The 16,229-nt window shown below is 39.1% G+C and overlaps 1 protein-coding gene across 4 annotated transcripts in view; it reads left to right on the plus strand.

The window, feature by feature from the left end:
* Positions 1 to 16,229, plus strand: part of BEND7 (BEN domain containing 7) — a 47,802-nt gene that overhangs the window by 12,736 nt on the left and 18,837 nt on the right. For all 4 annotated transcript variants that reach the window (XM_067317020.1, XM_067317028.1, XM_067317035.1 and 1 more), the window contains 4 exons: positions 2,329 to 2,628; positions 8,311 to 8,433; positions 10,933 to 11,198; positions 15,257 to 15,482. In XM_067317020.1, the coding sequence (XP_067173121.1) occupies positions 2,329 to 2,628; positions 8,311 to 8,433; positions 10,933 to 11,198; positions 15,257 to 15,482 (915 nt within the window). The remainder of the gene's footprint in view (positions 1 to 2,328; positions 2,629 to 8,310; positions 8,434 to 10,932; positions 11,199 to 15,256; positions 15,483 to 16,229) is intronic.

The following is a 16,229-nucleotide window of genomic DNA, read 5'->3' on the forward strand; positions in this document are numbered from 1 at the left end:
CGTAGTATTTTCTGTTTGGAGAACAGTGTCCTCATGCCAGTATATGGAAAGATCTCCGTATGGAGGAACAAGGGACCAGCATCAAGGTTGAATAAGCTCGGTTAACTTTAATATTTTATGTAATTGGGTAAGGGAAATTCAATCTTTTAAACAAAGTGTCACCTGACCAGCAATGTAGCATGCGGCCACTAAACCTGATAGGAGGCGGCAGACAGGAAGCTTTGTTCATATTCATAATAATACTGCGATTGCATACAAATATGAATCGTTAACGTAAAAGTGTGAGTGCCCAGCGTGCTGCTAAATGCCGTGATCACGAGGGATTGTTCCATGTTTTTTGTACCATGGGAGTGTTTAGAGCTCAGATACGGGGCAAGAACCTTCTTGTCAGGTACTGCCGCGTAGAGCGAAAAGGTAATCTTTGTGCCAGAGAGTTTACAGGTCTGCGTGTCTCAATAACCGCAGTTCAGTGGTGTTCTGAGGACTCTAGATTCCCATCGAGGGTGGGAATTGCAAACACTCAACAGCTCAGTGGACCCGGTCTGAAAAGCGTAATTTTGAAGTGAAAGGAACTGGGGCTGTGGTTTGCTGGTTAATGCCCCTCTGCACACACGTCCCCCCACAAATCTTCAGACAACGCAGCAGAATAAATACAGCATAAAACTCCTCCTTGCAAATGGCTTTTCCGGCCGCTTTAGCTAGAGCGCAAACGGCGTTACAGTACGGTTGTACCGGGTTGATGAATACTTCCGACATTTGGCCGGGAAGCTTTCTCGCAAGCCGCCCGCTCTCGGCGCTGGGTTGGAGCGGGCCGGAGCCAGCTGGCGCTCCCCCAAGGGGAAGCGGAGCTGGCCCAGGCCCCCGGCGCCCCGGGTCAGACGGGAGACGCACTGATTCAGCCCAGGCCTGCTCGCGTCCCGCGGCTCGCCTCCCTTTCCGCCCGCCTGCCTTCTGGAGCAAAGCATCCTCGCGGTACCGCGGCTCCCTAGGCGTCCCGGGCACGTTGGACTTGGCCCCTGTTGGGGGTTGAGCGGCCGGGGGGAAATGCTGCTTTTTTAACCGTGTGGTTTTAGCTGGTTATCTAAGCTGACCGAAGTCAGCAGCTCTATTTGTGTGCCTAAAATTGATAAAAACTGTTTGCAAACCCTGGTGTTATACACACTTTTGAAAACCCAACAGGCGATCGCCCTGGTTTGACAAGGTATTGTCATCCTTTTTTCTCTGAAGTTTCCTTTGCACACGTGTTTTTCCAAAAATGTAGGTTTATTTTGGGAAGTGAGACTGTAAATTCATTAGAGGATACCAAGTATTATTGTGTTGAGTATATTATAAAAGGAGGTTGATTCATCAGTTTCTTGATCTTCATTATTCCATTTGCTGAGGATGTTTCGTTTTTCTATTAACAATAAAAAATAGAAGCTTCTTATTTCAGAAGTGGTTATGAACACTTCCTTATTACTAGTGAAATGTAATGCATGCTTTAACGAGCAAAATAGCTACTATCTGCCCAAAACATATATATTCATTGTGCAATCAGCAGTTTCATACATAAAATTAATACTTAAATGGTGCCAAGAGTATTAAGTATGTAATCATTATTATTTAAATGTGCTGAATTTATTTGAAATGGTCACATTTTTCTTGTATATATTTTCTTTTTGCTTTCATAATGTACACTTTAAAGACATCCAGCAGTTAGGCTATATACAGTTATACATGTATTAGCTGCTTTTTAATTTATTCCTGTATAATCCAGTATTATTAAATTCTGCGGACTAAGGAGCTGATCTTGTTCCATTAGAATCAATAGATGCTATGTTACTGTGTGTGTGGTGTGGTGTTTTTTGTGGGGTTTGAGGGGATTTTTTTGCTTTTTTTGTTTTTTGTTTTTTTAATATGTATCCTTAAGCATATAGCAAGCTGATATATAAAGGGTCTGATCCTTCAGGCTTTACTTAGAAAACATCCACTGATGTCAGTGCCTGAATAGGATCAGTCTTTTAAAAGGGTAGTTTATTTGAAACTGCTCTAGCTATTATTATTTCCTTCTGGAGAAAAATAATCTTACTCATCAAAGCTTTAGAAATAGCATAAAGAAGGCCAAGTTCAGCAGGTCTTTTAACCATGAGAGATCTCAACCATTGCTGTGTTAAAGTGTAGCCTAGTACATACTAACTACCACTCAACCATGTCTTTTCTTTCTCTTCTTTATTTATTTATTTCCTATTCCAACAGCTAGAAACTCTTATTGGCATCTAAAATCACTAATCTCTACCCATTACCGTTTTTGCTAATTTACAGTGATAACTGTGGCTCTGTTTTCATTAGGAGATGAAAGCCGGGAAATTAAAAAACAAATTACAGGGATGAGAAGATTACTGAATGACAGCACTGGAAGAATCTATCAGCGAGTTGGCAAAGAAGGAGAAAAACTGAAGGAGGAGCCCCAGGATTTAGACTTAGCCTGGGCCCAGCGCCTGAATCCCCCTGCAGAGTCCCAGACAAGCCTTCATCCTTCACAGAGTGGTGCATGGAATGAATTATCACCCCAGGCTAGCCATTTTTCAGGGCAATATGGAACTCGGTCTAAAACGTTCCAAAATCAGACACGAACCGTGGCATCCAATGGTATGATCTACATTAGATACTGAGAATAGTACTTTCTTTTTCTTGTACTGTACTTAATTTCTGCCTTTGTTCTGATGATTTATTGTACCACTGCACTGAAATCAGTTATAGTTCAGAGTCTACAAAATGAGCACATAGTTATCACTTTGAAAAGGTGTGAAAGTGGGCACGGTGCATTCTGCTACCATCTGTCTTAGGTTTTACAATGGATTCCTGGTGAGAGGACAGAATTACTCAATACTGTTATATAGACTTAATTTCTATATAGGACTTATTAAAACAGCTTTTGCCATTGTTATTAAATTCACAGCTAATTAAATGTCAACTTCTACCACTTCTCTTTGCAATGAGTAACATAGTACTGTTGTGACACCACTTGTGGAGCAGGATTCTGCTGACTTTCATGAGATGATAGCATCAGGCTTATAACTGACTTCTTAACTTCAAGTACAAAATCCAAGTGTTGCCCTAGACTTTTATTCTGATGGGACCTTTGGAGAAAAGATGTGATAGAATCTAGTTATGACTAACGTGTACTAGAGCACAGTCCATCTTGTTCTAGTGGAGAGTTCTACTCTAAAGTAGATGATAATATGCTCTTTAAGTGTTTTTCCCCTATTATTTTAAATCCCAAAGAATGGAGATTTTACTGCTGATCTTCTGAAGTTTTTCCTTGACATTCTAAATTCAGTTCAGAAAGCGCTTCCCCCTGATACTCAACTCTAAACTTCGAGGGTTTGGGTTTTTTTTGTTTATGTTAAAGGAGTAACTCCGTTCTAACATCTTGAAAATCACAAGTTGTGAGATTGCATTTGAAATCATTATCCATTTCCAGTTGTCTCCAAAGGTATTCATACTTTCTGTATAGGGATGTCTGCTGTGTGTCCTTATCTAAAAGCACACATACCCTCATTGCTTTTAACAGATGCAAAAAATATTACTATTATTATTCTCTCTACTGTACAGGAAGAAGTACAATCCCTGCACTAAAAAGCTTGCAGTCATAGGTTTCACAGGATTGACTGTTTCCCTGTATAGACAATGATTCACACAGATGTACTGGGTGACCTAGAGAAAGATGTTGCAGTAACTCATTTCATAGCTATGCTAGTTTTATTCATTTTATAATACCAAAAATAGTTGAGCTTTTTAAAGATATGCAGTAATTTAGAAGCAGATCTAGAGGAGAGAGGGAGACACTTGAGTGGATTTAGCATTATTAAAGTTTTAGCATCAAAGTTGAAAAATATTACGCTCTCAAAATCCCACCTTAGCAACCTTCTAAATGTGGAAGGACCTGAAATTCACTGCATATCCCCTCTTTGGCCTGAGCATTCCTGGGCACCTGCAGGGACAGTTCTCTGCACGCACAGAAATGCCCAAGCCTGCACAGCTTACGTGTCTAGTTCCTGGATCCAGAAAGTAGGTGGAGCAGCACCTATATCCCCTTAGGGGCCTGATTCAGCCAAAACGTGTTGACAGAATTGGGCCCCCTATGCAAGAAAGTGTCATCTCTAATTTTTTGTACAAGGAGCAAGGGTTTGTCTGATTTGTAAGATATCCTACAGGTTAGAACAGTCTCTGAGAAAGCGGAGGATTTTGGTTGAGTGGCCTCCTCAGCTCGACAGAATTAGTGCCCAAATCTCCTATGTCTCAGGGAAGTGCACCAGGGTGAGCCTGGGTGGAGGCACCTTCCACGCCTTCCTCTGCAGCTGCTCTGCTGCAGAAAGGAATGCAATCTTTAGGCTATTACATAAAGGAGGGTGTGGGCCCTCTCCTCTGGCCATGGTTGAAAAGGCAACCTGCGTAGCTCTTCGAGAGCAAGGTTATAGGTGTCTGCCTTCAACAGGACGTTCTGGATCCTGCTGGACAGTCTTGCTGTTTTGGCTCCAATGTCTGATATCTGGCGAACAAGAGTTATTGAAGCGCCTCTGGGCTGCAAGCAAGCTCTAAGCCGCTTCTCGCCCAGCATACAGCTCTTGGATAGCCTAATGTGCCTCATTTCCCCCATCCTTTGTATTGGCAGCCTCAATACCTAACTCAGGATTTTAGGTGCCATTTGGAGGACAAAGTCCTTAAAATCTGGTGATGCTGAACTGTGCATCAAGAGAGATACTACTCCTTGGTACTCACTTACTATGGTGTTTAAACTCATGTGAGCAAAACTGTTTAGATAGGCCTGATAGCCCAAGGTATTAGACTTGCTTCACAGGTTGTCATTAGAGCGATGTCCCAGCATCTATAGCAGGTGGCGTGAGTCTGGAAGCTGTTTCTGCCCATTGTACAGAGCGTGTGTAGGAAGCCAGGGTCTGGCAGACTTACGTAGCTGGCTGTCTGAATTACTCGAATTTGAATGGTATGGCAGGCATCTGCCTAGTGTAATTACCTACCTGCATGGTAAAGGTGTATCAAGGAAAGGCTGGCATGAGTGGAAGATCAGTTTTCTGTGTAATAGATGCTGGTATAGCAGGCAGTGGAGAAAAAGGTATTGGCCAGAATAGCCTAGGAAAGAAAAGGAGGAGTGGGGGGGAGATAAGGCATTGCTGCAATAGGAGGAAGAGTAGAAACATATTTGAAAAGCACAGTGATTTATCCAGACTGAAATTAAGACAGCAGTTTTGCAAGTCAGGATGTTAGGTAGATGTCTGTGACCCACTGATTTAAGTGGAAGCCTGTTGCGGCTACAGTGATCACCAGGCCTGCCTGGAGTTTGAGACTAGCTAGTTAGTCAACAAACTCCTAGTACATGGGTCTAAAATACTTCCCTTTCATTGCTTGTATTCTATAGCAAATGTGGCAGTGATGCAGCAGCTGAACAGCTTTTTGGTTGTGCCAGGGCTGTTCTCGATGGATTGCACTTGCCTGCTTTTCAAATGCAAACTTGTAGCAATGTTACACCAGGTGGAACTTACCCTCAGCAGATCCGTCTGCAAGAACCACTGGCCTGGGCTACTTGGTGCTCACATAGGGAAAGCAACTAATGTATTTGTGTCATCTTCTCTTAATCATGCAAGCCAGTATCAAATTCACATGCTGGCTAGCTTCCAAAAGGAGGGAGATGGCTCTTTAAAGACTCCTTCATAAAAATAAGAAGTCTGTTCTCTTTTTAAAATTAAAAATTGATTTATAACAGGTTGAAAAGGGTTGCTTTTTGTCCTCTAAAAATGATAAAGATAGTGCTTGGAACAATGACTGAAAACACTCTACAAGGTGTTTCTTACATCACAGTAACTGATCAGAAGAGGGAGGATAGAAGTAAAATAAAAAATCCTCATGAATATGTATGAAGTCAGTAGAACTCTGCTTTGATTTGAAATATTGGTGGTCTCTTTTCCCATTTCCAGTACCTATGGTAGATTTACACGGGTAATTTCTATCAATGCTAATGGGGGTTATAATGTAAATCCCCCATGCCTCAGTGGGAAAATAGACCCTTTGGTTTTCCATCAGGAGCTTCAGTGCCTGCATGGTTTCATTAGGAATGCATTATATTGCAACAGGAAAGATGTACAGGTATTTACTGATAGAAGTTTTTACATGTAATTCATCACAATGTAGAGTCTTTGTTAAAAAGAAAACAAAAGTCAACAGCCCTATCCCCTGCTGTAGTCTTTCAGATACTATTTGCAGAAGCTCACTAAAATGCTGGATTCTGACCAACAGAGAGGACAGGCCTCATCCTACAGAGCTTATTAGTTGAAAACAACAGAGAGAAGAGAGAAAGCACTGGAGACTCCCCGAGGAAGGGATGTTTAGGATTTTCTTGCTATGTATTTCTTTTATTATTAAAACTCTCCACATTTTCTGGGCTTCCATGTTTGTGAGAAACAGGTATTCTGTTTCTGGGATACCCGTTTGCCTTACTAAAAGGCAAGGACCTGTGCTGGTGCTATTGAATTTGAAAGTAGCCTTAAACCTCATCTATTCCAAAACTCTACATTTAATGCATAGGTAAAGGGTATTGGTGGAGCTAAGTTTAGGGACTCTGACTAATCTGCTGCAAGGCTAAAGATAGTATATTTTTTTCCTATATACCTATAACAATGGGCTAACCACTTTATGGTCCATTGCAAAGATAAAATCCAATCTGAATAGACAACGTACAAAGGAAGGATGAGATCAAACTAGGCAGAGTCATACTGAGTCAGTAACCTGTTTTTGTTTTAATGTGAGGCTCTCAGTCTCTTTTCCAGATTGCTTTATACTTAAAAAAAAAATAAATAAATAAAAAAGCCACATCTGAAACCTTGAAGAGAAGAAACCAGTGGATCTGTCACATTCAAGTTCGGTAGATTTGCAGAGATTCTGATGCAGTGGTCCTTCAACTACTCATTTTAATTAATAGTTTATGTCACAGATGATGTTTTAAAATACCAACATTTGTAATTTGCAGTAGTGGGGACAGTCTAAATAGCTGAAAAAAGGAGGATATTGATACCCAGGAGATGTAAGCAATCTTTAACTGACACATCAGTTTAGTTTCACAAGTAACTCACTCTTGGGAGAATGACCACCGATTTTCTCAAGTCTGATATATGTTGCCTAAGATCTGAAGGACTGAATAGAAGGAGGTGGAGAACAAGTACTTGGGAAGGGAGTTCTGAGGATGGAGAAGCACATTGGAAGAACTAGGAAAGCAGTCAATTTAAATGACTCTAAGCTCACTTTTAAATTAATGGAGGGCTTCCCATCTGGCCTCAGCTTCAAGCAGGTACTACTAGGTGTTTTGTTGTATTTCATCATTTGTATTTGTAGTACTAAAGCTAGGAATACAGTTACTTTAAATTAAAGCACAGGATACAGCTGTTGAGGCAAACCATGAAATCTCTGAACTGTTACAGCCTGTCCTAATTCAAGGTCTTCAATGTAAAACTTCTGGAAAGCAAGGCCATAGTGAAAGCATTGCAAAGGGATAGAAATAAAGGTATGTAAGTTCAGTTAAATACCAGAATGAATTACTAGAAAAGGAGACTCTGTTGAACTACTATGCTAATCCTCAAAGAGAAGCTATGGAAAACCCATCTAGTAGGTCACAGTTTTAGAAAGCTTGCCATAGAAAACAATCCCACACGAGCAAACAGAAGAAAAGATTTGAAAGCTTTCCTTCTGGTGGTTCTTTTCCATTCTGTTAGTTTTCTCATTTTCTGAATAGAGGATTTTATTTTCATTCTCAATTCTTCACGTGGTAAAGAGTCACATGTAGCATTCAAGCAGTTTAAAAATTCTTAGACCCTCATTTAATGTTCAGTATAAACCTTTATTACGCAGACTGCTCTTCATTCTTTGTAAGGCTGTTCTGGGAGATGGGCTTTTTTTGTGCGTGATAAAGTGACTATGTTTATAATGAGGTTTGGTGCTATTGTTATTCCAGATGAACTGGCCTCATAGCGAGCCCTGCTGTGAAGAGTGCATTGTATTCACACTTTGTGCAGTCTTCTCCAGCCCATGTAACATCACATCCCCTACTATATATAATTGCATATACTGGTAATTGGATAAAACTGACTGGCCTCTTCCTTTTAAAAGTGAAGATGTTGAAAATTATTTGCTTTCTTGCTTTGGATCTAATTTCATGACTGTATATATTGATGCTAGGTTCAGATTCCTGATGGCAATCTTTGTTTTGTGTGTTCTTGTGTGGGTTATATCATTTGTCCCCCATTTCATTCCTCTCTTTTACAGGAGAAATTCCAATGGTGAATTCATCAATTGGACCAAACTGCTGTACATGTAATTGCCAGTCAACTCTACAAGCTATTCTTCAAGAGCTCAAGACCATGAGAAAATTGATGCAGATTCAAACAGGTACAGTGATCAGTCCCACACATGCATATCCGTGACTAGCATCCTGTTTTTAGGAAGAATGGTCAGATGAGCTAGAAGTCTATGTGGAGAGTCAGGAGAACCTTGTTTGTTGCCTGCTTTCTTGACATGTCACTCAAAGTCAAATTTTCACAGGCTCTTTTGGAAATGTAATTTTTAATCCTCTGGGCCTCAGATCCTCACCTGCAATAGGGGATATTATCTTGTAAGAGTCTTTTAAGGCTAAATTAAATAAAAGGCTATAATGTAGTTAAATACTCTAGTAATGGGAGTTGTGTCGGCAAGTTAATATGCCATAACCACCTCTAGTTTCTGTTTTCTTGGGGTATTCGTTCAGATGCACAAAATCCTACTTTATCATTCAGTTCACTAATCTTAGAAGGAAAAACTAATTTGGAGGTCCACTTACAATGGTTGTATACCACTTTTCATTCAAAGACCTTTCAGGTTGCAGCTCCACGGTAGCCTAAACTGAGCTAGGTGCTGCTTGCAGTGGCCTGTACCCTTCTTTGGGCTGCTTCCCCAGTCCCTCTGTTAAGCTGTTTCTACTGGCTGAACTAGCAGATATCTGTTCGTTGTTTGGGAGAACTAATGGGGATAGTTTTCCGCTAGGTTAGGAGCTGAAACAGAACAGTGCAGAGCCAGAAGAGCGCTAGAGCCAGCAAGATGATGAGACCATGGCAGCCGGCAGTTAGGTAGGTCATTGTAGGCTGCCATGAAGCTGCAGCCGCTGTGCTTCATAAAAATTAGTGTTAATACGAATGGGGAACTGGAGACATAGATTTTGTCAGTAGGCTGAGTTCCCCATCCGTCGTGACTGGGGGGGATGGAGCCAAGGAGGTTTTTCTCCTAGAGCTGCTGGATAAGAGCTCTGTAAGAAAAGGGAGTGTTGAGGAATTACATGACACATGGGTGGAGTGATGGGGTGGCTAAGCTCGTATCCACTGTGTATAGCGCTTGGGTGAGCTAAGGGAAAGATCAGACAGGTTTTGTAATATAATACAAGTAAAAATGCTTTTCTAAAAGTCATTGGTTTACAAAGAAGTACATGAAGGCCCAGTTTTACAATCTTTGCCTGGACAAGGAATTCTTTACACAATTGCACCGATGTCATTTAAATTTCATGCATGATTAAAAATGGCTTGTGGATAAGAGATACAGGACTGGGGTTTATGCCAGAGGAGCTGGCTCTTCAATAGCAGGAACATTTCATATTTATTATGTATCTACAATACAGATACCTTGTTAATTAATGAGTGTCTTGATGAAATAGTCTTGGGAATAGTTCATATTTTCTGGTATGCATGAAAAATAGGTTTTGCAGAGAAAAAAAAAAGTTTGGCTTTTTTTTGCTAAAAGAAAAGAACCTAAAATACAAACATGTAAGTGAAAGTGTAATAACTTATTTGGCTTTTTTTGCTAAAAGAAAAGAACCTAAAATACAAACATGTAAGTGAAAGTGTAATAACTTATTTTGATATTCAGATACCCTTCTGTCTGAATGACAAACTACAAATTACAATATTTTAAATCCCCACTAGAAATTAAATACACCAGAAATCATTTAATAAACAGCATCATAGGGTTTGTTTTTTCTAGAGCTCTGTAGATGAGTACCATTTGTAGTTCATTCGTAGCTTGAATGTCTTTGAATTGCACATGGCAAAGCAAAGATACTTAGCACTTTGGGGTTTTTTTTCATGTTGACCTTGATCTTGTCAACTGATCCATACAGACAGATCCTTGATTTGCATGGGATTCTGCTTGAGGACTCGCTTACATTGATGTAGGTTCAGGATTGGTGCCTTAATTTATACAAATGTTTCTGGATCCTGAAAAATGCAAAATATTAATATGAATATAAAATAAGGTCTGTTAGGTTTCAGATATAACCCATGAACTCTCAGTTTCTCTATGCAAACAAAAACTGATATAAGTTTGGGTGACTTTTTTTTCATAGACATTAAACTGTTGAATAGTGTTTTCATGCATTCTTGACATAATGGTACTTAAAATGTTCTTGCTGTGCTGATTAACTTGGTGACTACATTCAGAAAATAACTAATTGGATTAGCACTTGTGTTATCTTATTTTATCAGTAAAAGATGCTCAAAGACAATGAGATTCTCAGTCATTCAAGAAGGTATACAAATTAATCGTTGCTTAAGTCCTTCATGTCACCAGCCATCCAGTGGTCACTAGGCAAAAGAGCCACATACTCCTAATTTTCCTAAAACACTATTCATCATACCTCTTAAAACACCTCCTGGTGGAGCTCAGTGTCATTATCCCCATTGTACAGATTGGAAAATTATGCAAAGGTGATAAAATGTAACTGTTTCACATGCACAAACAGTACTGAAAACGGTATCATTTATCCAGAAGATGAGTTCAGCATGTCAGTAGTTTAATGGTGTGTCTGCGTGGTTGTACATGTCTCTTTTTGTCTATAAATTTAATTCATTGCTTTCTTTCATTCAGTTGGGACTCAAAACAGACAGCAGCCTCCTATTCCTCTGATTTGTGCGCAAAAGTCGACAATATCAAGAAAGAGAAATAAAAAGAAAAAACTGCCCCTCAAAACTGTTGAAACGATTACCGTGAATAAGAAACCCAGCACTGCAGAGAATGAAAAGAAGCTTTTGGCAAACTCTGAACGGTCAAGTCTTCAAGCAGTTGAACCCTCCCTAAAACCAGAGACCCCTGTTTCAGGATTTGGAATTATCCTTGAATCAGCTTCATCAGATGTAAGTTAATATTTTGCTACATGGCATGACAGGTTTTTAAAGCACTAACTAATTCAGGAGAATTAGTACTCGTGTCAACTTGCAATGTGTTCCCTCTTCTTATTAAAATAAACAAGCAAAACTTGGGTGGATTTGGATGGAGATAGTAGAGAGAGACCTGGGGAGAGCTGATTACAAAGTTGTTGGGTTTTTTCCACTTTCATGAGCTCGTAGTTCTCCTGAATTCAAGGCTCCCTGTTGCAGTGGAAACTTGTTGCTCTTCATCCGTCTTGTTGCCAAGAGCCACTGTGAGATTGGGAGCTGTGGAAAGTGTTGCGTGTATAAACGATTCACAACCCTGTCATTTGCTGATTAATGCATGTAGTCCACGCATATGCCCTTATCCTGCCAAGATGCATTTATGCGCTTCATTTTATGCCTGACTGATCCCACTGGCTTCGTTGGACTCCTCACCTCCATAACTTCGTAGCTAAGTCTTTGCTGAATTGGATCATATAGCGTTCATCGCTGGGGTTGCCAGATAAGGGCCTTGGCGCTATCGATGATGTCGGTGTGACTAAAGGGGCCAACATTTGCTGCCCTTAAAATGGGTACTTGCCACATGTAAAACTGCAGTAAGCATATTTTCTTGATTCACAGAACATGTGTACATTGATAGAAATTTCATGGCAACTGGTGGCTTATTGGCTTTGTTTAATGACCAAATAGCATCTTCTGAACAATTCACTGATGAATAAACTGATCGTTAATTTCTCTCATATATTTTTAATTTTCAGAAGGCAGGGGTTTTCCTTCCTAAGTACTGTGAGGTAGAAAAACACAATTAAATTCTTTATCAATGAGTGTAAATGAAAACAATGCTGCAGATAATGTTGTACCTTTCTGGAAGTGGGACCTAATAATAAAAAAGAGCAGTCATGATAATTCAGTTATATAGATGCAAGCCACACCACTAATTAGATTGCAGTGTCATGCCATAGTGTCTGTGCAGTGATACCAAGTAACTAGTTTAATGCTTTTTCAGAGGTTCTCCTCTTGTAGTATTATGGTTAATAATGTTTGAGGCAATGATTTGGGGAGGGGTTCATAGTTTGTCTCCAAAATGTAATTTATGCTTATAATTTTTCTTTGTTTGTGGCATTATTTTCAGCTTGAAACACAGTTTTGAGGACACTTTTGGGCCACTTTACAGAGTCAGAATCCAAAGATAAACAAATTGATTTTGTTTTGTCTTTGGGAATAAAACAGTTGACTTCTGAAAACAGATATATCTAACAGTGAAATTTAAAATATGACCTTAAACATTTTGAGTAGGCTAAATATAGTAATTTCTTTCAGAATGAATGGTGGCATTATCTTTTTCTGTTTATTCATAAGCATCTCTAGTATGCTCATGAGCAATGTGTCTGAGTGCCTGAAAAAACTGAAAGACTTTTTACACAACACCATAAATGAATGTTCCTTTTAGAATAGTGTGAGTTGTCTGTAGTGTGTTGTGTGTCACACCCATGCCAGTACTACTGTTGCCACTGTTATTTTCTTCACTTTTCTTCCACTTTAAGTTGATCTCCGTTTCGTTTATATAAAAGCGGGACCACATCACTGAAACTAGTGGAATTAGTCTGGATTTGTTGAGATGTAAAAATGCCATTTATGGAGATGGAAAAGGTCTTGATTCGGATCTGTGGGATCAATTCTTAATCTGGCCCATGAATCAACCTGCTTTTTAAATGTAATGCTCTCTTACTCTTAGGTAAACTTTCTTGTATTTATTTTACTGTAATAACATACAATTTTTGTAAACTGGTAAAGGCTTTGCGTTTCTAATCAGTACAACATCCTGAAATGTCTGGGATTAAATCTAATTTGCTGCCTGCACAGCAAAAGCTTTTGGCATTCAGATCTTACTTGTATCATTGTACACGAATAGTTTACCCACCAGTTCTTTATACCATGATCATTATCTGCTAACAAATGCTTTTCCCTTGGATAAATCACATTCAAAGTGATCATAAAGCTCAATTAGGTACTGATTGTCTTTGATTGAAGAATAATTTGCTACTAAAGGAAAGCAAGAAGAAATCAGCGTTTTACCTTCAAATTGTTTCACTGATATACAAATTGTTTGATTTGTTAGAAATAAAAAAGTTGCAACTAAAGTAAGATTGACTCCTCTCTGCTGATGCACAGATGAGGTTTCAGATGTATTTTACAGCCATGTAAGTGAGAATGGCTTGTCTGTGCTGTGCTGCTTATATCACTAAGGTCATACTAGACTGCTAAGGTAGGACCCAAGACCAAAGTAACAAAATAGCCTAGGATGCCTTCATCACCTTGACAACTGCATTGGATTTTCTGAGTAACATGAAGTAAGATTATTCCCAAGTTGTAAACTTGGCCCACATTTATTTACACTTGAAAATCTTTTCCATCACCAGGAAGTTTAGAAGTAACATATTAAAAACCCACCTACATCAGAAGATTGTCAAATAGAATAACTCTGACTCACTTGCTGGATCTGGCATTTTGAAAGTTCTCAAGGTAAAAACAAACAAACAAAAAAACCAACAAAACTTTTCATCCAGACCCAGCTGAAAATCTTCTGTGCTTTTTAGGTGTTTGGGGTTTTTTTTTGTTTTGTTTTTTAGTATCTGTATAATTCAAGATTCTTCATCCTGGCTTTTCAAAGCACTGTAATCTTCAGCTTTTTATGTATAAATGGCACAATGTGTGTGCATACCCAAAGGTAGGATATGCTTTGAAAATATTCTCCTTGCTGTAGCTCTCTTGATATTGATTAGAAAATTCATGGGAAAAGAGTTGCACAGCCAAATCCTACTGAGATTAGCAGCCCTTCCTTCTATCCAGACTCAAGAAGTTTGCAGGTGATTTGATGCAAGATGGCATTTGCTCTTGTTCTGTAAACACCTTTGAAAATACACCTATGCTGTTCACTGGTGAATATGTTTTTTACTTAAGAAAAAAAAACTTACTAAAAGCAGGTCTGTAATGTTATCTTATTTTCTTACATCATGACCACTGATTTTTGTTTTTTTTCTGTTGCCTACTTCCAGATAATATCCTGAAAAATTATAGTCTTTTCATGATGCATCTTCATTCTAAATATATAATTATTCCATACAGACACCTTGTGCAAGCATTATGTGGCACAGTCATTGTACAAGAAACTAAATATTGTTCATGTAATTTCTGATATGTACAGACAGGGGCATCAAAAAGAATCTCAGTAAGGGGACTGACTTGAAGGCCTTTGTCTGCTTTGGCCCACAATGTACTTGAGATGAGTCTAGTGAAATACAGGATGATTTTCTCCTTCTTCCTGTCCATCTTGCTTTCAGGCAGTAGCGTAAATCTCTGTGATTTACCACTGAGGATTTTTGTGCTAAAATAAGCTGTTTATATAACTTCATCCTGTTCTCAGGATGCATTTGGGGGGGATATGAGAAGGAGGGAGATAAGACTGATCAGCAAACACTGGCCATACAGACAATCTCTAACTCATCATCTACTTTTATTCGTATGGGCCACAGTTGCACTAGAAGCCCTCCTGGGAAACGGTGTGGAAGGTGCCGGTAGCCCTGCCATCATCCTTCCTGGAAATGCCTGGCTGCTCCAAAGCATGCTCATTTGCATCATTTGGCAGTGAAGCAAGTCCATAAAATAGTTAGATAAATGTCCAAAAGCATTGTATAGGAATATTGCTCTGGGATGATCCTCTAGCCTGTAATTATTATCCAATACTGAAAGATATTTCTTCTCTTTCCTTTTTGTTAGCTGTACACCTAGAAATAATGTCAGTGATTGTTAACTATTACAGTGGGTAGACATGAGTATGATTATTTGATTTGCCTTTTAAGGTGCTTATTCACTGATGGGTTTTGATTTCAATGAAGTAGGCTGCTATGATACTTAATAGCTGGAAAAAGATTCATTATTTGATTATTTAAGTGATTGTAAAGTCTCGTCAGATGCATGATTGAAATAAAATAATATGTTTGAATGCTATTTTAATTAAAACACTTGTGCTCTTTTGGTAGCCAGAAGTGCAACTTGCAGAAGGCTTTGATGTCTTCATGCCGAAATCTCAACTGGACTCTATATTATCAAACTATACTCGCTCAGGAAGTCTGCTGTTTAGGAAGCTGGTCTGTGCATTTTTTGATGACAAGACTTTGGCTAACTCTTTACCCAATGGCAAAAGGAAAAGAGGGCTCAATGACAACCGAAAAGGACTAGACCAAAATATTGTGGGTGCAATAAAAGGTATGTTTTTGCTTTTTTGTATGTTTGAATAGAACACATTCTCAGCTGAGGAGAGTGTAAGGGGATTAGTATTTCTGATGTGTGTTAGGTCTATTAAAATAGGCAGTCTTATATTTGTTCCCTTTCATTCACTTTTTAAAATAGCTTCTACAGGCACAGTTTATGTTAAGTTTAAGCTGGTGATCCCAATTTCAGAAGTCAGCATCTAAGGTTAGAATCTCAATGTTCATTTAAAATAACATTTTTTAGATATCAGAGATGCAAAGAAATCTTGAAAACGTAATCACAGCGTAACGGGTCCTCTTCAAACAAAATTCTGAGGCTTGCTGTACGTGTGACTGTGTCTACTCTGTAAATAGTTTTATAGTTTGTGGCTGGATTGGGGTTAGAGGGAGGAAGATTATACTGAGGCAGAAGATGAGTTTGATGTTCATAAGGACTGTGGTTCCCCTTCTCTTGTGGTAGTGAATTTCTTAATCAATGTGAGGATCCTGTGCCGGGTAGTTTTTCGTAGTGATCACATCTTTCAGGGTTCCAGAAGAACATGTCTGCCATCAAACTCTGTGGTCCAAACATGTGAAGACTTGGTATTAGATCAAAGGCTCAGAGCTGGATTGTATTAGTTTGAAACCTAATGTACAAGGAAAAATACTTGTTATCAAAAAGACAGGCTGTGTTGCAAAGTAGAGCTTACTTTAGGGTGCGTGACTTGTCCTGAGATACAGGTTGCTTAGCCTGGGAGATATA

This window comes from Apteryx mantelli, chromosome 1 (assembly GCF_036417845.1).
Source record: "Apteryx mantelli isolate bAptMan1 chromosome 1, bAptMan1.hap1, whole genome shotgun sequence".
Taxonomy (NCBI): domain Eukaryota; kingdom Metazoa; phylum Chordata; class Aves; order Apterygiformes; family Apterygidae; genus Apteryx; species Apteryx mantelli.